Consider the following 21,943-nt stretch of genomic DNA (forward strand, 5'->3'; position numbering starts at 1 on the left):
AGTAGGAAGGGTTGCTGCCATTAAAAAAACGGACTGAGTGATTACCTCATTTCAATTACGCATTTTTTAGGCTGATGCGACTGGTCTCTTAAGGAAGGGTAGTCCCACCATCCACAGTGTATGCCACGGACCAGTTTATGCCCGACAATATTTTCACGGACCGGCCTTTAAGGTGTCGCGGATAAATACAACAAAATAAAACTAGTACCGGTACCGAAAAAAAGAAGATTTATTCATAACACACGTGAAAAGACCCAGGAAAACCGAGTTAACTATAAAAACGATAACAAAATAACGCTGAAAAACGATAAAAACCCTGAAAACCATACATTTCACACCTGAGCCCCAACTCTCGCGGCCCGGTACCAAACGACTCACGGACCGGTACCGGTCTGAGGCCCGGGGGTTGGGGACCGCTGTTCTAGCACATGCCATGGCCTCCAAAGTGACCAGATTAGCACCTAATTTTGGATTTTGGAGTACTGCAGCATCAAAACACCAATATCTTTCAGAAGAATCCCTTCAACAGAGTTTCACAGGGGTCACTAAACCTGTTCTTGCAATGAGTGGTGACCCGTCACTTTATTTACACACTTTGTCTTTTTTCTTCTTCTTCTTCTAAAAAAAAAAAAAAAAAAAAAAAATCCTCTCATTTTTGGCTGATCTCTGACTTGACCACCTAGTATTAGTTTGGTTAAATAAAATTATTTAGAGGCCCATAAAAAATCTCTTATATAATACTTTAACTCACGTGACATTATCATCCCCTGAGAGTTACATACACAACACACTGTGCAATAGAAACGGATAGGTCTTTGTGTTTATGCTCGACTTGGCTTTCCATGTGTTTATGCGTGTTGGGTGAGGTGAAGTATCTTAACAACTATGCCTGAGAGGTCAAACACATTCCTAAGCACCACAAAGTTCAGTGTTGAACATGAGGGTGAGTCTATTACATGTAGCCTGCAGACAATGTTCTGTCAACAGACTCATTCCTGCTGTCTCCTCTGTAATTCCCGGTAGGAAAACAAAGCATCTCCTCAGTAGATGTAGCCTCAAATCAGTGTCCTTTGATCATGTGCTAGGCACAGGGCTCACCACAGTGCGCTCAGGTTGGGGCTCTGCATTTTATGCAAAAGGCCAAAGTGAAGTTTTAGTGCTATATAATTCAGTGCTGAAATAATTAGTCAGTTAATGAGAAATGATTGTCGGCAGATGTAACAATTGCTTATTCCTTAAAATAATTTATTAAATAATAAAAATATTTGCGTGTCCCAGCCCTGGTATGTGCTTCAGTGTGCATTTTTATTGTTTTTAGGTTTCTGACTGATTGAAATAATTATCGTGACCTCAGGGGGCTTTTTTTTTTCTTCCCATTTTCCACAATTAATTTAATCTTGGCTTTAATTGCATCGTACTAATACTTTCCACAGCAATAATTTCCTTAAATTGGTAAATGAAAGACACGTACACAAATGGCGCCTACAGTGTCCCAATCAGTCAAGCCAGCATGAAAGTGCCTGAAGATGTAGCATTACAATAAATATTCAGACGACATTATGGTCTCACACTAGCCTGAGTCATCTCTGGTATGCATTTTCGTGGTCCTTAAAACTAAAATTGGATGTTTTCTTGATTGACACGAGGGTCGGTCTGTCACGCTGAGGTGAAGTGTTAGTCTTCCTCATCTATCCACAGCTCTACGTCTCTGCTGTTTGCCCAAAGTTGAACTTTCTTATCCCACTGACCCAATATAGTGGTCAGTGGTAAACCTAAATTCATTCTTCAGAACAGTCCTTGAAAATTCTGTCGACAGGATATGCAGCATATGCAGCACATCTAGGCTAAAAAGTAGGAATGAATAAATCAAGTAACTATGATATAAATGACTTTGTCAAATGTTGGCATGTGGAGTTATTGCAGCAAATACAGTTTTAACCTTTTAACCTTTTTTCCCCTTTACAAGCCTGTGGTTTGGTTAACATTTGTCCCAACGACACATTACTTTGTTACTTAGTAATTTTTTGCAGGTTAGTGATACTAATACCATACCTCTGAAAATACTTAATTCCATAGGCATTTTAAGCAGTATATGTACCACGGATGGTTGTCAAAAAAAAGATACTTTGTTACTAATTGATACTAAAAAGTCACGGATCGGATTAGATACTCCTTTACTCATTTGTAACAGTATTGAATTCAAAGGCCTGTAGCTAACAATCAGCCTCTCTCCTCACTAGCAGCTGAACACATAAACAGTAGCACAGCAAACTTGGCAAAGCATCTTACAGACCAACACCCCAGTCTTTATGAGGAATTTTATGAAGTCAAGCCCAGTTATCATGAACTTCCCTGTCCAGTACATACTTTAACATTAGCTGTTTAGCTATTTGTAATTAGCACATAAGGCATCCGTTACGTAAGGTAGCATGCGCTGTAGCAGCTAATGATGTGGGGGCTGAGGAGCAAACATTATCAGTTAGTCAGTTCTGATCATCTGCTGTGTTAAACACAAGACATAGTGTTATATTAACTTCATACCTCAATTATTTTTGTTGAAGGGTGTTATACTTCTGAAAATCTAAGATTGAAATCAAGACAGGTTTACTAGCAACAAAACTAAATCGGTGACAGCCTACCTTAAAAACTCCAATTGACTTTCCCTTTTTTTCTCTCTAGCTACACCTGTGATTTCTAAGCATTTTAGAAATCAGTTTGTCTATCCAAGCTGTGGTTTTGCATTGGCTATGCTTCGATACTGAGACAAGGTCTAACTTCCGATACTGAGTTCTAAGAAGTATAACTGCTATTTTATGAACTTTTTTTTCTTGTGTTTTTGGAAATTCCTTGTTTCAGTTTACAAGTTGTAGGGATTGTAGTGCATATGGTGCTCTTGGAGGCATTGCAATTTCTGTCCTGCATCCAAACAACACTAAATCACATGTGCTCCTACAGTAGGCTAATCCAAGGCTGGCTGATAACAGAGAGACACTAGGATAAGTTGGAGAAAGGTTACTGTACTCTGTGTTCTGTTGTTGAAAAGGCTGCATTTTTTCCTGTGGCATATACAGTAAATGCAAACACACAGAGTACCTGCATCAAATGCAGAGAAGTACATGTATTGTAACAGCAAATGATCTTACAACAGAGATTTTTGGGATTTTTTTTTTTTTTGTTTCTCTGCTTGTTGTTGTTCAAACATTAAACTTCAGGGCCCATCTTCCTTTAAAGGAATGTGACCTGACTTGACCAGACTCACATGTGTCATGTCTCTTGTCTAGAACTTTAACTTGTTGAACTCTTGCTTTTCCTCCAAATCCCTGCTGTAATGAGAAACAAGGCTTCACTTCCAGAAAAGATGCTCAAGTTATTAGAAAAATGTGAACTGCAAGTGTCATGTGTGGATAGTTTATGTCCACTGGGCCAGAGTACAAATGGTGAAATTCTAACTGAAATTTAAAATATGGTTTTAATTAGAGATATTCTCAGGAAGACGAAGTCTTGGACCTGACTGCAGCAAGACCTGGGCTGCGCCCCCCCTTAAGTATAAATGTTCCTTGAAATCATAGTGAAACTCAAATTTAGTCCACTGCACAAAAAAACAGAAAGTCGTAACTTAAACTGTGTTTAAGTTATTTGTTGTTATAACAAAAAGACAAAAAACCTGAAAAAAAATATTTTCTCTGCTGATCCAGTAGAGTTGTTAAGATATCTGCCACCGTTTCGTTTTAGTTGCTGGTAGACTTTTCTCCACTTCAATTTGGGACTTTAAAAAGTTTTAGGCTTCTTTTAAACACCCTCCTGGTGAAAGTACTGCTACAACATCACCCAACACACAAACAAACAGAGTCTTTAAGTCTTATGTTTAAGGTTAAAATGTTCACTGTAAATATTTGTTTTCTCGTCATCTTGCTCTTGTCCTGCAAAGGACTTAAGCAATGAAAATGGAAAAAAAAAAAAACCCTCAATGGAAGTGTTTTTCAACTGGCAGAATCATATAGATGATCTTTACAATGACTATACAATAGCAACCACCTTCGTAGATTAAATCTGGAATTTATTTTTGAAGCAAACTCCTCCCGTACTCGTTGTTTTCTTTTGACTGTTATGTGTGGCTGAAATATATAAGAGCAATATTAACCGTATTGCTAGTTCTACTCACCTCATAGAGCTTGGCAATATGGCTAAGAAAAATCTGACCTTGATATAATATGATATGATAAAGAGACTGAATATTTATTTGTAAGACAACAAACCCAATTTTTGTGCATGAAGAAAAAGAATTTAACAAAAGGAGTACAGCATGATAACAGTGGTATGCTGGGTGAACTTTACTCCCTCTAAGAAGCAGCAGTTTCGACCCTTATGGGAAGTAAGTGACTCGTTTACCTGCACTAAGCTGCAGTTGTAGTGCAGCGTATTGAGGTTCAGAGATCTGCCACAAAGTGTTTCGATAGAAACTGTTATTGAGAAGAGTTGCATGCCATTTTTTTTCTTCCTCAGAGAGGCGATAAAGGCCCTGATTGTCCAGTGTTATGTTGCATATCGTCTCCACCCATCTAGGAGCCAAGATAAAAGTAAAGAGGCTTCACAGGAAGGGTAACGTGAGTGCACACACAGCGATTAGAACGAGAGCCCTAGAATGTTTTGTACTGATAAAATATAGTCGATTAAAAACACAAAAACATGATTACTTGTTTAGCATTGTTCAAGAATATTCAATATTCTAACTATGGGAATATAGTATATAAAATAAAAATGATCTATTAAATAGCACCCAGTGACATCTATGTCATATATGTACGTCCAGCTCTACAGGTTAGGCAATATAATAAGCACAAATGAAAGAAGCGTACTCTGCTTTAATGCCTTAAAAATCTCTTTTAATCCATCAAGTGTCTTAAAGTTTAAGATTTTAGCCAAACATAACTGAAGCTTTTTGTCTCATATCTAACCAGAACACCAAAGCTGTTTTGTTAAACCTCCTAGCATCTGGGCTTAGGTCAAGTTCAGTTCACTTGAGAGAAGACTCACCCTTTCAGCTATGAGGGGTCATTTATCTAACCTCTCTGTTGGTTGGATAAGCAAAACATGACAAAGCTTTACTGCATTGTTCATAATCAGCAGGCCTTGTTAGTCCGATTTAGGCTAATTGCCAAATAACTGACTTATGAAAGAATGAAGCCTAATTATATCACCTTATGGATTGGCTCATGTGTGACATGTCGCGCTGCACGTCAGTCTTCTGATGTTTGTAAAGCTATGAGAGAGAAACTAAACAGTGCATTCCAAATAGCCGGAAGCCCTTCCAGCTAGCGGGAAAATGGGACCATGTGTACATCAGGAAGATCCACAGATGAGTAATCAATGCTTTATGTGCCAGTGAAGCTAAACACATCAGGAAACAAAGCTGGAGTTGTCAAGCAGGCAGGACTTTCCATGATATGAGCTAACCAGGAAATGGGAATACACAGGATGAAATCGAGCCACGGTACACAGGAGAGCTCACATACTTCTAGATAAAATACAGGCAGAGCTTTTTGACTTGTCCACTTAACAGAAATGTTATTTCCTAATCGACTTCAAGTTTGAGAATAACATGGAAAGCCTCCTTCCGAGCAAACAATACATGAAAGTGATGATGGTTAATAACAATCTCACGTGCCACTGGGACCTACGCAAAAACAATAGCTGTGAAATGGTGCCAGTTTTGGGATACCACGGCTATCCTGAACCACCCACATGCTTGCTCCAAACATTCCCCTACGTGGTTACATGTGAATGAAAGTTGCTAGTAAATATGTGAATGACTACTTGATGATGACTACACCAGTGGCTGGCGACATAGCTTATAACTGCAGAGTCCCTTACTTCCCCTCACTTGTGAATTCTACTTACGTGCCTTAAATATTTATCTTTGAAATATCTCTCTATCACTCTCAGGAGTGCAGGTGTACAGACCCAGCTTCTGAAATCAGTCTCAGCGTTGTGCTTTTCAAACATGATTTTCCAGCAAAATATTCCTATAATAATCTGAACTCCCTGTGCTGAACTTGAACATATTTGAAATTTCAGGTGAAAAAATACTGAAACTAAGGGGAAACGATTAATTCCAGTCACAGAATAATATGTTGCACTAATGAATTCTTTTTTTTTTTCTTGTAGCCTAGGAAGACTTTAGGGCTCTTTGCATAGCTCTGCTGGGTGGTTGATAAACTCTGGTAGTCTCTGTGGGTTTAAGAGCTGCATGTCCTGTAGGGAGCATGGTTGAATGGTCACACCCACAGTTTATACAGCATCTTCACTATAAAACCAAACTTGCGGATGTATTCGCCACATTCAAACGAACGGTTACCAGCTGATTTTGTTCTGGTATAAAGGAGGATAAATATTACCATTAACCCACAGCCCACTTGACTGAATAGTATCATCACTATCCATAAAACCTCATACAGGATATGAACGCTGCATGTTTTGGCAACCCTACAACCCTGCTTTCACGACTCAGCGACAGAGGTTGCCGGTTGCTTGGGTAGAAAAGGAGATGTTGGTCACCACGTCTGAAGTACGTCACAGATATCATCTCTTGTTGTTTTTTGAGAACAACACCAGACCTTCTGTAGCAAGTTTATTTCTTTTTTTAAGGTTTTGCATTTACTCCACGCACTGCATTAGTGTATAGTTAGGAGAGGAACAAAACATGTTGTGGTTGGAGGACAGCAGAAGTGAGAGCAGAACCTATGGTGAGTACTGATATTTAGCCAGGGCCCCTACAAGGCAGTGGAGGAAGCACCTGTTACAAAGCTATTATCTTTCTGAGCTGGACGGCCATTGTACTGATCGACAACATCAGGATAAAGCTGTTTACCCTGCTCTTTCATGCATCGCTCCATGTGCTCAGAAATGTGTTTTGATGTGTCGTGTTTACTTTTTACAGATAACCGTAACAACCATGTTTACCTACTCCTGGGTTAAAAAAAAGGGCCTGTAGTAATTTGGTGCTTTAAAACCTTAAAAATAAGGCCCATTACAATTATTCAGTCCATCTGTTTTTATATGCATATACAGGCTCACGTGTCCCACATGCTCATTATGCACATAGAGACAATGATTACAATTAATATTTTTTATTAGTGGTGATTTATTTAATGCCTTAATGGGACATCAAACAAAATTTTTACCTTGATTTGCATAGTGTTTGCAGTCACACTGACAGCAAAATCCTTGAAATCATCCACCCCCTAATTTTTAGCTTTTGTTTCCCACTTTCTAATTTTAGTCCCCTTGGTGTTCCTGTCATAAAGGATGCTGTGGTAGACAAAGCTAACCCACCGCACATCTGACCTGTGGACACGGGAGGTGTTCAGGATGATTTTTATAGGCAGTGCTGCAAAATTAGGATAGATCCTGGACTGTCTCAGTTGTGAGGATGAAGTGCTCCAAGGTCAGATGCACATCTGCAGGCAGTCTAGATTTGAATGCCAGATGTGAGTGTGAACCAGATCCCGGGGAGGTATCGGGGTTCTTTGGTAGAGTAAATATAATCAGAGTCCTGCTATCTGTTGTGAGAGACGCAAGCAGATTTCAAAACGTACAATAAAGCCGTATTTATAAGCGTGTCACTGTCTTTAAAGAGGATGATTTAGGTAGAAGATGATCTTATGTAATAAGTATGACAGTTATTTGGAGCAAATTGTGGCTCGATGCACGCTGAATCATAATGAAGCCTAATCCTTTGTTCCACAAATATTTACTATATGTCAAGCATATCTCTGTAAATATTGAAAGGAACAGCCAGTTCTGCTAAAAGCTTCGCCTTTTCATTGCCACGTTCTTTAATACAAGGATGAGTACCCTAGCCGGGTACCCATGCTTGTATTTTTCCCCACGGCTGTCACAAATGTAGGAACCTGACAGGTTGTTTCGGTCTGCTGGTGTCTGTTTTTCACCCGGCTTTCATTACGTTACGTTAAAGTCGGGCAATATCAAGAACTGTCTGTAACTTTCGTACATTTCTCTGGAAACCAACTCGAGTTTTTGCGTTTTACGTGTTGATAGTCATAGTCCGCTTTCTCGAGTGCAGCATAATATGTGCTGTACTCATCTACCAATAGGTCACTTCTCATTTATTTACTTTGTGAAATCCCAAGCTGTAATTTTTGTTTAATGCAAGACACCTCGTTTGAATTGTGAAATCCTGTAGTGTTTAGAAGACTTTGACATCAGTTTAATCTTGTTTAAGAAGTTCAGTATGCTGACAAGTGATTAACATGTTCATACATGACTTATCGAGTCTGGTTGTTTCTTTTTCGTTTTGTATACAAAGTGCCCGGACTTTACACGGTTGATTTTTACTGCTCTTTTTGTCCATTTTGACATATTCCATCAATACAATGGGAGAATTTATTCGATTATGATTGTTTTCATACTACTCAGGTGGTTTTAATATCATTTTTCCCGCTTGATACTACTATTAAACAGTATGGGGAAAGTCCATGGACTTTTCTTGGATTCCGACAGGGAATTTTTCTACTCTTGAGTACATTTTTATGGCAGATTCCTGACTGAACTATGATTCAACCTATTCATTCTTGGAAGATACAGAGTCTATTAACCTACTTTTGACTGAATTGGCACCGGAGAGTCAATCTAAACTTTGGGATCCCACATGCCAAACAGTGAACATCCCATATTAACTCAAGGTGAAGCTGAAGTAGTAAGGTTTGGGTACAGGATGAACTGACAGTGGGTTGATTTATAAATAGGAATGTTTAATTCTCCAATGGGATGTTTAGTTTTTTTCCCGTCTCTGCATTTCTATTTTCAAGCCGCTTGTGGTGAGCTGCCTGGTTTTCATTTATGCAGTGTTTTTGAAGTAAAGTATTTGCCCTCAAGCAAAGCTGTCCTTTGCAAGCTTGTGGTGGGACTGTGCGTGGCAATTTAAAAAAAAAAAAAAAAACTCTTTACGTTTTTGCTTGAAATACATGTTGTAGCGGGGTCCTTTTCCAGTGTTACATTTCCTATTACACATGTGGCATTTATGAAGCACGGAATTCTGTGTACATTACTGCATTAGTGTTTGCCATATTTGCTAGATGACTCTTACTTCACTGCCTGACTTGACATTTTTTTCTTTTTTTTTTACATGCTGTGCTCTATCATGGTTGTCTAAAAATAATCTATCTTTAAAATGAACCATATGTCTCCTGTATTACATAACAGGTAAAGTAAACCAGACTTTCAAACTAGCAGAGCTGAGGAGATCAGATGTCACCTCAGAGGCTTTTGTGATGCATCTGTGCTGCAGTAAAGTGAATTAAGTCACTGTAACCATGGAGAAGTGTTTGGGAGTTATGGTGTGGGAGGTTTTTTTTTTTCTTCTTTTGTTTGTTTGTTTTTTGTTGACCGTTTCATTTCCTGTCATCATCTTGGTGTCCTTGAGTGAAGGAGATGAGGTGTGTGGGGGGTGGACGTAAGCATGTTTGTTCGCTCGCGGCCATCTCTGGTTGTTTTGTCCGTTGCTCATCCTGCAGACCTGATAAAGATGGAATCCTGGCTAGGCTGCACGCCGCTGACCTTCTCACCCCCCGGCCAGCCCCTGACACCTTGCACTTCACTTTCCGTCATTGTGTTGTCTTCCTGGCATGCTTCCATAAGAATGGGGAAAGAGCAAGGTAGAGGGAAAAGGATGATGGAAGCACGTGGTGTAGGGCACATCTGCTGCTAGATTTTTCTGGCAGCATTGTCTTGGAATTCTTTAAAAGTTGAAGTTGTTGTTGTTTTTTTGTGTGTTTCCTTTCAGTAACACCCGCTTTAGGATGTGAGAACAGTTATTTTTAGGAATGCAAATGTTAGTGTGTGTGAACTCAGCTTCTGTGTTTTGTATGTGTTGTCATTTTAAAAACTGCCCATATTCCTGCATTTTCCAGGTCTCTCCCTCTGTCTCATACACAAAAAGTCGCCTATGTGATTAGAGGATTGTAGAGGAAAATATTTTCCTTTTTCTCTCATCCACTTTGGGTCATTCTTGTTGACGATCAGATTAGAGGAGACAGCTCGGTCTATACACATTTTATTGCTGCGGAGCGAAAACATGCGAGAACTTTTGGATGTAGTAACCTAACCAGAGTATGAAATAATTCTCTCGTGGAGGATTTGCGGGACAGAGTTCATTGGTGGTGACGGGAACTCTTTCAAGGTTTTATGACCCTTCAGAGTCTGTTTGTATTTCTCCTAGTACAGGACTCTGAAATGTTGTGGTCATAATGAAAACACTTAAACCCCGCTTTCCAGTCATGTTTCAATTGTGTCATACTGGTGGAAAACAAAGCTGATATCGTTGTCTCTGACTCTTTTTCCTTAGTCATCGTTAGTAATGGCGGCTGCCCCTGTTTAAGCTGGCCGCACCAGCCTAAGCAAGCTTTAATCACTTGTCATAATAGAAGAATGTTGCCGTGTCTTGTTCAGGCAATGCAGCTGTGTTCCTTCTTTTTTTTCTCTCTCTCTTTCTTTTGATTGGTGCTGTGACGATGCTTACCAGGTCAGACTGCATATCTAATATCACTGATGGGGTGGTGAATTGTGGGGTTGGGAGTCAGTCATGCTGGGCTGTAGCACATGATGCGACGTGGTAGGTTTAGCTGGAGGGCTGCAGTCAGCTCGCCTCTGACATCAGCAGAGCAAGTGTGTCCCAGAGATCCTTTGTCATTTGACTGAGATCTAATTTTGGACCAGGAGATGTCCTTTCTCTTAGCTGTATAAAGGCTAAACTGTTAGCACGTGTTGCTCTGTAATTGATTCCCGTGTCATGCTATAGGTCAGTGTGTAGCCTATGTCTGATCCTGCCAGTCAGTGCTTTCACCTTTTGTTACCTTCTGCTTGGTCTCTGGAATCTATCTGTCCTATATAGCAGTTACTGTTTCTGTTTGAAGAATGTAGCATAGAAGCCCCCCATCCTACCTGATCTGTGACCTCAGTAAACATTTATCTTACAAGATTATTGTCTCGGTTGTTAGTTTCACATCTCACTGACACAAACTTTGTAAGTCATGGTCCCCATCAGAGTCAAAGCATGACAAAGCATGGTCTGGTTTAAGGCTGCCATGCCTTGTGATTGAAGAGCTGCTGCCATATGAAGCTTGAGTGTACCACAGTTTCTCAGTCGACCCCTCGCTCATCACATCAGGTTCCAAACCAGGATGCAGTGGTGAACATGCTTAGCGCCAGGCCTCTAAACCAGTCTGTAATACCACATCCATTCTACAGATATTAGACTTCTTGAGTCTGACCTGAAACGATTGCTCTACATTGAAGTTTACACTGCTACTTTTGTCAGTCTGTCAGTTAGCAGTCAGTTCAGTAATAAACTCTACTGACCTGGTCCCATTGGTGGCAGGTATACCCTAACCACAACGCTGTGTCTACAAAGTTTAATTCTGGTATCATTTAGTCTTAAAAATGCAATATTTTTGTTAGGCCACTAAATTAAAACAAAGTCTGCGCTTAAGCCACATTTTATTCAATTCCTTTTTAAAGAGGAATAACTTAAGAAAAGTGTTACTATCGGTATATCCACACTTAATTACAAATCACAGAGGATTTCTTCGGATTGATGTTTACATGCAGTTGATTTAAAATGACAACATTTGTAAAAAGCACTGCAGACCTTCAGAGATGCCCTTCCTTTCTAGTAGGTTGCAGAGAGAGACCATCAGTATACTCATCTTACTTGAAATAGTTTTAATCAAGCAAACATTCACCATATGTGAACACCTTAGTGTAGGATCCAAACTCAGTTGTTGCACAGGCCTGAAACTTGTAGCGTCATAAGCATTGAGTGTTTAAAACCTCGGAAATGAGACACGTTTTTATAAAAATGCAGCTGCGTAGGATACGTGGAATCACTTTCTTTGTAGAGTCTGAATCGGATCCAGCTACATCAAAGATACATGTTTTATGTAGACAGTGATAAGTTGCATGTAAATGGATGTCTGTCTGGAAGCATTGGTCCCTGAATACCATGAAGTTTACTAAACACCAAACTCAGTCAAGTGTCTTTGAACCTGTGCCAGCCCTGAAGTGTCTCTGCAGACCTACAGGAGAGAAACCCCTGACTTAAACACTTATTTAACATTATGGAAGGCAATTCATCATTTCACCATCATCTTTTCATCTGCTGCCTGCATGTCACCGTGTCATAGTCCCCATCTCGCACATATGTTCACCACTACGGAAACACACATGGAGAAATACAACACACACACAGACACACACAGGATGTTATTATCTCCTGTGATCTTCTGAGCTATGTGGTCCCAAATGTGTTTGTCTCTTTTTTGACAACAATGAATGGCATAGTTGGAATACTTTAGGACAGGAGCACAGTTATCCGCACTTGTCCTTGGATCCTGTCTGGCCCGAGCATTCATGCACACACACACACACACACACACACACACACACACACACACACACACACACACACACACACACACACACACACACACACACACACACCTCCCCACAATGCAGGTTTAACAGATTTCCTGTGGGCTATTGTATCTGCTAGAAGATGGCATCCTGGTCTGAACCTCCAGGTTGAACAGGCCCCTTGTCCCCCTCCCATCTCTCTCTTTTCTCCCTTCCTCTCTTAATCTCTGTTTTCCAGCCCTCCCCTTTAATTCCCTTTTCTCCTTTTTTTTTTTTTTTTTTTTTTTAAGTTGACCTCTTATCATTTGCTGCCCAAGAGACACTACCTCGTGTACAGAGCCAGCTATCTACCCATCTGTTCATCTGTTTTTGCCCTTAGCTGCCCCTCCTTAACCCGGTCTCCTCTCTTCCTCCATGTGTCCGGTGATCCCCTGCGTAACCCCTGAGGAGCAGTCTAAACACCATTTTCAAAACCAGAGCCAGTTGGGCCTCCTGCAAAAACAAGAGAAGGATCAGACACAAACACTCAACTCTCTGACCAAATGCCTGCCTGCCCCTTATACTTTGGCCCTCTGTGCTCTCGTGTGCCACGTGGCTTATTTATTCCTTTTTCTTTTTTTTTGGAAGATAAACTATTCAAAGTTTATCTATAAGAACAAATAATTCATCTATTTCTCCAAACAGTGGGCAGGTTTATTTTGAGCTTGAAGAATTGCAAGTGTTTATGTGAAGGCAACATCAACAGCAATTTATGTCTCTAACTATAAAGTCAATAGATTGATAAACCGGTTTTGTCTAACCAGACAACGTATCGGGAGAAGCTTGTTTTTTTTCCACACTTTGCAGATGTTTTGTGTCAGGATTGGAGATGACTCACGCTGTTGTTGCTCTGGGACCTAAAACCTGTTTAAGATGCTTCTTATTATTGTAATGGTCTCTCTCTGTGCCCACAGTTTTCTAAAAATGGCTCAGTTTTGTCACGCATAGAAAATTATTGATTTGTGTGATACTTAAATCGTCAGTAAACAGGAATGTTTGGAAGTCTAAATAATAAGTCCTTCCTGGAAGATTTTGGGAGAACAGGACTCTCTCATGGAATATCTAAACCTCTGTCCAAACTTATACCCTGGACAGTCTGAATCAATAAAACGGTGTAACAGAGAGGTCCGCCTTTCAGATGTGTTGTTTTCTTAAATGATGATTCGTCATTTAAAAATCTGAATAAGAAATTGGGACAGTAGGATAAATAAATATTTGTTGTTATTCTCAGTTTTAGCTTTGATTTAATGTATAAAGTTGCTTAATTCCTGTTTTTTGTTTTGGAGTTTTTTGTCCCTGTAAGTTTTGTGTGCGACATTTCCTCTCATGCTCAGACCTTCAATTAGAACGGGCACCATCGCTGACGATTTTTAAAGAAAATAAATTCTGAACATGCCACTTCCTGCTCTGTGGCATGCATAGGAGATGAAATTGCAACCCCAGAGCAGGACATCCTGTCTTTGCTCTTTATTGGGGCGTTGGGATTCAGCTAGGACCTGCTGCAGTATTTCACAGTAATTTGAAGGTTTGATTGGTTTACCAGCAAAAAGTCTCAGTGGGTGTCATAACCACTGAATTTATTTAAAAAAAATCAAAAGTAACCAAATGTTACTGTAAGTGAGATGTGATTCTGTGGATTCCTATGTGACGTCATTTTACTGTTTTTTGTCTTTTCAGTTCTGCCAGCCTGGAGGCTGGAGGCTGTCCAGAGATCGGAAAGCACCCACTTTCTTCACCGTTGTGCTGACAGATATCGATTCAGACCGACACTACTGCTCCTGCCTCACTTTCTACGAGGCCGAGGTCAACCTGCAGGTACTCCACAGTCTCTACCTTTGACCAAAACGTGAACTACATGAACTCATCTGCAGTCTCATTTCAGCTTAGAGAGTTTCTCCTTTATTCCCTGCTCAGTCTGAACCCACCACCGTTTACAGATCCACACAAGCATGTCATGTGTAAAGTGGAGTGGACAAGAACCCGTTGGCGACAGTATTCAATTTTACTAGAATTGCAGCAGAAGCCTTCAAACAAGCATTATGTGCCACTGAGTAAAAGAGAGAAATCATAACGTGCTGTTGGAGTTTTTCAGCCTTGCAACTCACTCGATCGTTTTATGTTTTATCTTAAAAACTTTTGCGAACAGCTGGAAGTGAAATACCTTCCAGCTGCTCTATCTTTGCTTTTTCCTAGTTTTTAGCTTCTTAAATGCTACATTAACTCCCCTGTTAGCAATCAGTGCAGTGTTAATGATGTGTTGGCTGTAACCAACATGATCTGATCATCAGTGATCGCATTGATATTTGATCAAAATGTCAGATCGGTGCATCACCTGTAACCCCTTGAGCTGCCATGTGAGCCACAGTAATAATACAAATCTACAGTCACCTGTCCTCTTTAGTAGAAAGCAGTGCATGACATCATCACCTTGTAAGCCCCTGATATCAAAATGTTGAAGTCGGTTTCTTCCTCCTCCCCAAAACGAGGTCACTGTCATTCTTGTGTGCTTTTCATAACCATTAGACACCCTTAGGGATATGAAGCTTGGGCAATGTGACTTTCTGTTTTCATTTTAGGCTTATTGATTTGCTTTTTGTTTTTGTTTTTTTGCCGTCTTTGGCACTCTTCTTTAGTTCTCAGGAATGCTTGTCGCGTGGTTGATGTCTTCCAGAATGTCGGGCGTTATTATAAAACAGCCTGTTTGCATCCAGCCTAATAAATTGTGACTTGGCCGAGGAAAGACAGGATAGCCTCTGCTCCCCTTCGGCATGTGATTTACTCATGCATACAAGACTGCGTTTGATTGCAGATTAGTGGTCACGGCACCAATGTCCAAAACCCCCATAAATTATTGATTACTACAGATTAGTTTCATTGGGATCATTATCATACTTACCAGTGATCTTGTTAACTTCTCTCCCTGCCAGAGGCCCACACAATACCAAGATAATTGTTTCACTGTGTTGGCCTTTGTTGGAGGCCTTAAATGACTCTTTGTCACTCTGCCCACTGTGACCTCACATCCTTTCGCATGTGGAAGGCAGTCATCAATCACATTCCAGTTATATCACTTTAACATCTTTGAGGGAAATTTGAAATCGAGCCCCGTAAGAGAAATGTGTCAACTTCAAAATAGCAACAAGTCACTTTGGTGGAATGCCTGAATTCAGCTCTGTTGTAGTGCATCCTTTTCTCATTAGCATTTGAACTTGTTGTGTGAATCACATTATAATTACATTTGTATTAAAGCATGCCTCAGTTTGCATAACTGAGTGCATTTTTCCACTTTGCTCGCCTCTTGTTGGTGAAGTCTGTGAAAAGCATGTTAGGGTTTACAGATAAGTGGATCACCCTCATTGTGAAGAGTAGGAGGACTTTAGCGACAGGATTTCACTTTAACACGAGGATGACCTCTGGAAATTCTATTTCATGCAATTTTGATAATGCTCCACATATTTACCAGACATGATCGAGACTACAGGGAGAACTCGTACTATGCTCAAAAAACACATTTTTGAACACTTTTTTTTTTGTGGCAGTAGAGGAGTGTAAACGTATGTACAATCACAGAGCCGGTGTATCTCAACATGTAAACTTTGTTGCCAGGTTGGAAAAGTGGGACTCTTAATGTTTTCACTCAGTCAAAAACCCCACACCTGAAGCAGGTGGTTGTGTGTAAAATAAAGTCAATACAAACTGTTGAGAAACCTCATTTCTGTTTGGTTTTTTTTGTTGTTTTTATATGTATTTTAATCAGTAATACATGTGCAAGAGTCCCTGATGCCACGTGGAAAGCTTCAATCCATTGAGTTATGGACATTGGACCTCTGGGGGTGTCTGGCACGGGGACACTGGCAGCAGATCATTTTGGGGGCCTTGAGTATCGGGTTGTTTTAGCTTTTTTTCCAGTTAAAATGGGTCAAGGCCTTGAACTCTTTGCTATGGTGCTGGTGGTGGAGTGATTCTGAAGCAGATTTTGTAATGTTGTCAGCCACATTGTCCTGAAGGGGAGTCACGGAGTGCCTTTTTTCCCCAAGGTGGGGGGGGGCATGCTTGTTTTACAATAATATTTAGATATCTCATGTATGCCCAAGTGCCGTGCTTCTTGGAAAGAATCAGGGCTTCCAAGCAGAGCGTTGCACTGATTTTGATGTTGGCACATAATGTATTAGTTTATAAAGTGAGAAGTTAATCTAATTAATTTTGAAGCTATCTTTAGGCTTTTAAAAAAAGCATGAAAACAATACAGTTTGTCTTACAGTTTAACTGATACGCTTCACTCAAACAGATTAAACTAACTGAGATGTTTGTGTCTGATAGAGAGACACTTGACCGAGATGCGTGTCTGCTTGGTGTAGATTACATGCTGTAGCATAAAGACTGACCCTATAAACGTTTATTAGCCACCACACGGCCTTATCTTTTATCTGTCTCGCTCATATTAATCATTAGGTCAGGCTATATTTGGTCTCATCGAGACCATCGGGGTACCTCAAACATTCCAGCGTTCACTTCAGAGCGCTGAAGATCTTCTTGAAACGTGAGGGTGTTTTAACAGTCTTAACTGTCTGAGTTGACGTCCTTATCTGCTCAGCTAGATTTCAGAGAGCGTCCAGACAGGCGGCGCAGGAATGTATTTTGTTAAATAATTGAACCAAATCTCCCCCCCCCCCCCAAATTCTCAGATGGATAGAACAGATATTTTGATCCTGCACTCCTTGGTGCTGGAGATACCTAAGCTCTTGCGGCATGTTTTGACTGCCTGGAGAAATATACTAGACTGTGATAAAGGCTTTATTTGGAATGAGCGCCGAGAGATTGGCGTATCAGTGTCGTAATGCAGCTCGTGGATCTCAATAGAGACCAGATCGAAACTGTAAATTTTCTATCTTACACAACAGATACTAAGCGCTGTGCAGTTGTTAACTTGTTTGGTATTTTTGTCACTGATGTTTTGCATTTGCTGTATTATGATGTGATCCTAGGAGAGAAGGAGGATGAACTTCCTAAAGTCATTTTTGACTCTTCTGTAAGCAAATCTCGTTTAATCTTGGTCCCTTTGGAGAAATCTTTTATTAGCATCATCGTAATTGAAGAAATTAACAGAGTGGCTCTGCTGGCTGTACTAAAATGCAACATTGTGAAAGAGGATAATTAATTGTCCAGCCTTTCATGAATGTTTTTTTTTCTGCTCACTGTAGACAAAGGAGGATTTTTAACATTTCTTTGGGCTGCATTCAATTCAGTTAAAGGCCATTTTATTTATACAGTGCCAAATCACAACAGTCTCCTCAAGGTGCTTCTTCTTATAAACTAACGACTGCTCTTTTTATGTTTCAGGGATCAAAGAACATTGAAGCTGATGGCGATGAAGATGAGGAGGCAGAAGAGGATGGCCTGATCCAGCCAGCTCAAGTGTTTGCACCAAAAAGTCTCATTCTCGTGTCCAGGCTGGATTATCCCGAAATATTCCGGGTAATAAGACACCGCACGATTAAATCTTGATTTAAAAAATGTTTTTTCTGACCGTTCAGAAGAATTCTCAGAATTTTTGTCAAATCTGATTTTCGTCTTGCAGATACTAATCTGCTTTGTTCTGTCTGTAAAATGGGTGTAATGTAGGCATGCACTTCAGAAAGTACAGGAGTCTCAGGTGTATAAGAAACTTTGAGCCTTTCATTAAGGTCAGTTTGTGCTGGCGTAAGGCCAGTCATACCATCCATGGTAATAACCTTACTAGCAGACCTTACCTACTGAGGATCCTTTGCTCTTGGCCCAAAAAGAGAAAATGCAGACACTTATTAAGCACATTGATGGTTGCTTCTTTCCTTTTTCTCCATGTCTTAGTTGTCTTCCACGTGTTGTTCTTACAGGGGTGCTTAGGGCTGATCTACACGGTCTACATCGATAGCCTGAGTTTCCCTTTGGAGGGATTGGTGGCCAACCTTTTTACGTTCTTGGTTCCTGTTGCTGGTGGATCTCAGGTAAGTCTGACCTAAGAGAGAACATGTCCACATATCACTGTCTAGCTCTGCTGTTGGGTGGTTTTTCAAGGAGGGGGGCACAGGTCCAGGACTTTGTGCTAGTTGGTTGTTGATGTCAACCCTGCTCTGCTTTCAGCCAGATTGTAAGTGGATGACTGAGGTTCAGTGATGCAGACTGATGTTTGCTTTGCAGCCAGTCACCACCATCATGTTCAGGGTTCAGGCGAAGTTCTAGTCTGCTCATTCTGCCATGAAATAAACTCTTAGAGTGGAGCAAGAAAGAAAATCTCTTGAACTTTATCTGTAGCATTTTTGAGGACTGTACTGCACTGTCGCTGCATTAGGATCCCTCTTGATGTCATAATGTATTTTGGTGGCCAAATGTCAGAAGATAATGCTCCGGTAAGCTAGGCATAAGATAATTTATTTAACACCCGGAACAAAAACGCAGCCCGCTCATTCTGCCACATTCGCTTTCTCATCTGATTTTGTTTTAAATGATGGATAATGTGCTGTTAGAAGGAAGAATTTGGCCCCTTCTGTTCTCTAGCAAGACGCCACAAAAAATCTCATGTCCTCAAGTCTGCCAGACCCAAGCAGACTCATTTGTCAAAACAAAACACAGTTGAACATACAGGTATGCCAGGAATTGTGTGAATGAGGACCCCATGAGACCTTTATATGATACTGTGAGATTATATCAGAGGATACCTGCACACGGTGTGAATCAGGATGTATTTGTGAGAATAATTACAGCACAGCTTTTAGGTGACTGATTAGAGTCTGTGTTGATCTGAACAACACGTACACACTTTGGAAATATGTTTTTGAATCTTTGCAGTGCATGAATCATTTTTATATTGATGCAGCTGTGCACCATATCAGTTATGTTTTTGATTAGTGTGAAAAAGACTTATTCAGATGGTCTGCACAGTGTTTGCATTGAATAGAATGCATCTTCAAATCAAATCAAATCAAATCACTTTTTATTGTCACATCACATGTGCAGGCACACTGGCACAGCACATGCGAGTGAAATTCTTGTGTGCGAGCCCCACAAGCAACAGAGATGTGCAAACACAACAACACAAACGAGCAAAATACAAGAATGGCCAACCTGAAACTAATAAATATATGTACAATATATAATAGTGTATGCATTTCTGGATGTGTATACTAAATATTTTCCTACGTGTGTGTGTGTGTGTGTGTGTGTGTGTGTGTGTGTGTATACACATTTTTACAAATTAAATAGTAAAAAAATAAAATAAAATAATAATAATAATAATAATAATAATAATAAAATATATAAAATATACAGAGTTGAATATGTGCAAAACAAGTGGCAGGGATAGCTCAGTAGGTAAAGTGGTCGCCCCATGATCGGAAGGTCGGCGGTTCGAATCCACTTAACGGCTACCCTGAGGTACCCCTGAGCAAGGTACCGTCCCTACACACTGCTCCCCGGGCGCCTGCTTAGTGGGCTGCCCACTGCTTCACTGAGTGAATGGGTCAAATGCAGAGAAAAAAACAAGTAATTTCCCCATGGGGATCAATAAAGTATCCATTATTATTATTATTATTATTATTATTATATACAGTGTGGAGTGCATAATGTTGAAGTTCCAGTAGTGAAGGTGAGGTGTCTATGACGTGTTCAGCAGTCTGATGGCCTGATGGAAAAAGCTGTCTCTCAGTCTGCTGGTACGGGACCGGATGCTGCAGAACCTCCTTCCTGATGGAAGCAGTCTGAACAGTTTATGGCTGGGGTGACTGGAGTCCTTGATGATCCTCCCCGCTTTCCTCAGGCACCACTTCCTGTAGATGTCTTGGAGGGAGGGAAGCTCACCTCCAATTATCCGTTCAGAGCACCGCACTACTCGCTGGAGAGCTTTGCAGTTGTAGGCGGTGCTGTTGCCATACCAGGTGGTGATGCATCCAGTGAGGATGCTCTCAATGGCACAGTGATAGAAGGTCCTGAGGATGCGGGGACTCATGCCGAATCTTTTCAGTCTCCTGAGAAAGAAGAGGCGCTGCTGCGCCTTCTTCACTGTTTTGTTTGTGTGTACTGACCACGTAAGATCCTCAGCCAGGTGTACGCCAAGGAACCGGAAGCTGCTCACTCTCTCCACAGCAGCGCCGTTGATGGTGATGGGGGTGTGTACTTCTCTGCACCTCCGGAAGTCCACTATCAACTCCTTTGTCTTTGCGACGTTGAGGGTGAGATGGTTGTCTTGACACCAGTGGGTCAGGGCGCTGACCTCCTCCCTGTAAGCCGTCTCATCACCGTTGGTGATAAGACCCACCACTGTAGTGTCGTCCGCAAACTTCACAATGATGTTGGAGTTGTTAGTGGCCGTGCAGTCGTAGGTGTAGAGTGAGTACAGGAGAGGGCTCAGTACACACCCCTGTGGAGCACCAGTGTTCAGTGTGATGGGGGATGAGGTGATGCTGCCCAGTCTGACCACCTGGCGTCTGTCAGACAGGAAGCTAAGGATCCAGCTGCAGAGGGAGCTGCTCAGTCCTAGATCCTGCAGTTTCCTGTCCAGCTTCGAGGGAACGATGGTATTGAATGCTGAGCTGTAATCTACAAACAGCATCCTCACATACGTGTCTCTCTTCTCCAGGTGTGACAGGGCAGTGTGTAGTGTCAGGGCTATGGCATCATCAGTGGACCTGTTGTGGCGGTATGCAAACTGTAGAGGGTCCAGTGAGTCGGGTAGTGCAGAGCAGATGAAGTCCCTGACCAGCTTCTCGAAGCATTTGCTTACGATGGGGGTCAGGGCTACAGGTCGCCAGTCGTTCAATGAGGAGATGGTGGAGGATTTGGGTACAGGGACGATGGTGGCCATTTTGAAGCAGGCTGGGACTACAGACAGAGAGAGGGAAAGGTTGAAGATGTGCGTGAACACTCCAGCCAGCTGAGCCGCGCATGACCTGAGGACGCGGCCGGGAATCCCGTCCGGACCAGTAGCTTTGCGTGCGTTCACCTTCCTGAAGCACTTCCGCACATCCTCCTCAGACACAGTGTGCGCACTGACGTCATCCGCGGTGCGCACACTGTCCGGTCTCATGGTGTTCGCTGTGTCGAATCTAGCGTAGAATACGTTTAGATCCTCACACAGAGAGGCCGTGGTCTGCGGTGTGCTGGTTTTCCCTCTAAAGTCTGTGATCGTGTTTAGTCCCTGCCACATACTCCGAGGGTTGTCAAACTGTTGTTCCACCCTGTCCCTGTACTCACGTTTGGCTGCTTTGATCGTCTTCCGGAGTTGGTAATGTGCGTGTTTGTAGTCCGATGTGTTCGCGGAGGCAAAGGCGGTGTTCCGTGCCGCGCGAACATCTCCGTTAATCCAGGGTTTTTGATTTGGGAAGGATTTGACTGTTCTGGATGGGACGACATCTTCCACGCATTTCCTGATAAATCCACAGACTGAGTCTGTGTACTCATCAATGTCTCTGGCGGCCACGTGAAACATTTCCCAGTCCGCGTG

At 41.4% G+C, this 21,943-nt stretch overlaps 1 protein-coding gene across 3 annotated transcripts in view; it reads left to right on the plus strand.

Moving 5' to 3' along the window:
• Window positions 1–21,943, plus strand: part of sbf2 (SET binding factor 2) — a 113,345-nt gene that overhangs the window by 27,397 nt on the left and 64,005 nt on the right. For all 3 annotated transcript variants that reach the window (XM_085269799.1, XM_085269801.1, XM_085269800.1), the window contains 3 exons: window positions 14,146–14,283; window positions 17,809–17,943; window positions 18,342–18,452. In XM_085269799.1, the coding sequence (XP_085125925.1) occupies window positions 14,146–14,283; window positions 17,809–17,943; window positions 18,342–18,452 (384 nt within the window). The remainder of the gene's footprint in view (window positions 1–14,145; window positions 14,284–17,808; window positions 17,944–18,341; window positions 18,453–21,943) is intronic.

This window comes from Mchenga conophoros, linkage group LG1 (assembly GCF_057382185.1).
Source record: "Mchenga conophoros isolate Kocher_MC1m ecotype Shallow Benthic linkage group LG1, M_conophoros_male_GT1.1, whole genome shotgun sequence".
In the NCBI taxonomy this organism is placed as follows: domain Eukaryota; kingdom Metazoa; phylum Chordata; class Actinopteri; order Cichliformes; family Cichlidae; genus Mchenga; species Mchenga conophoros.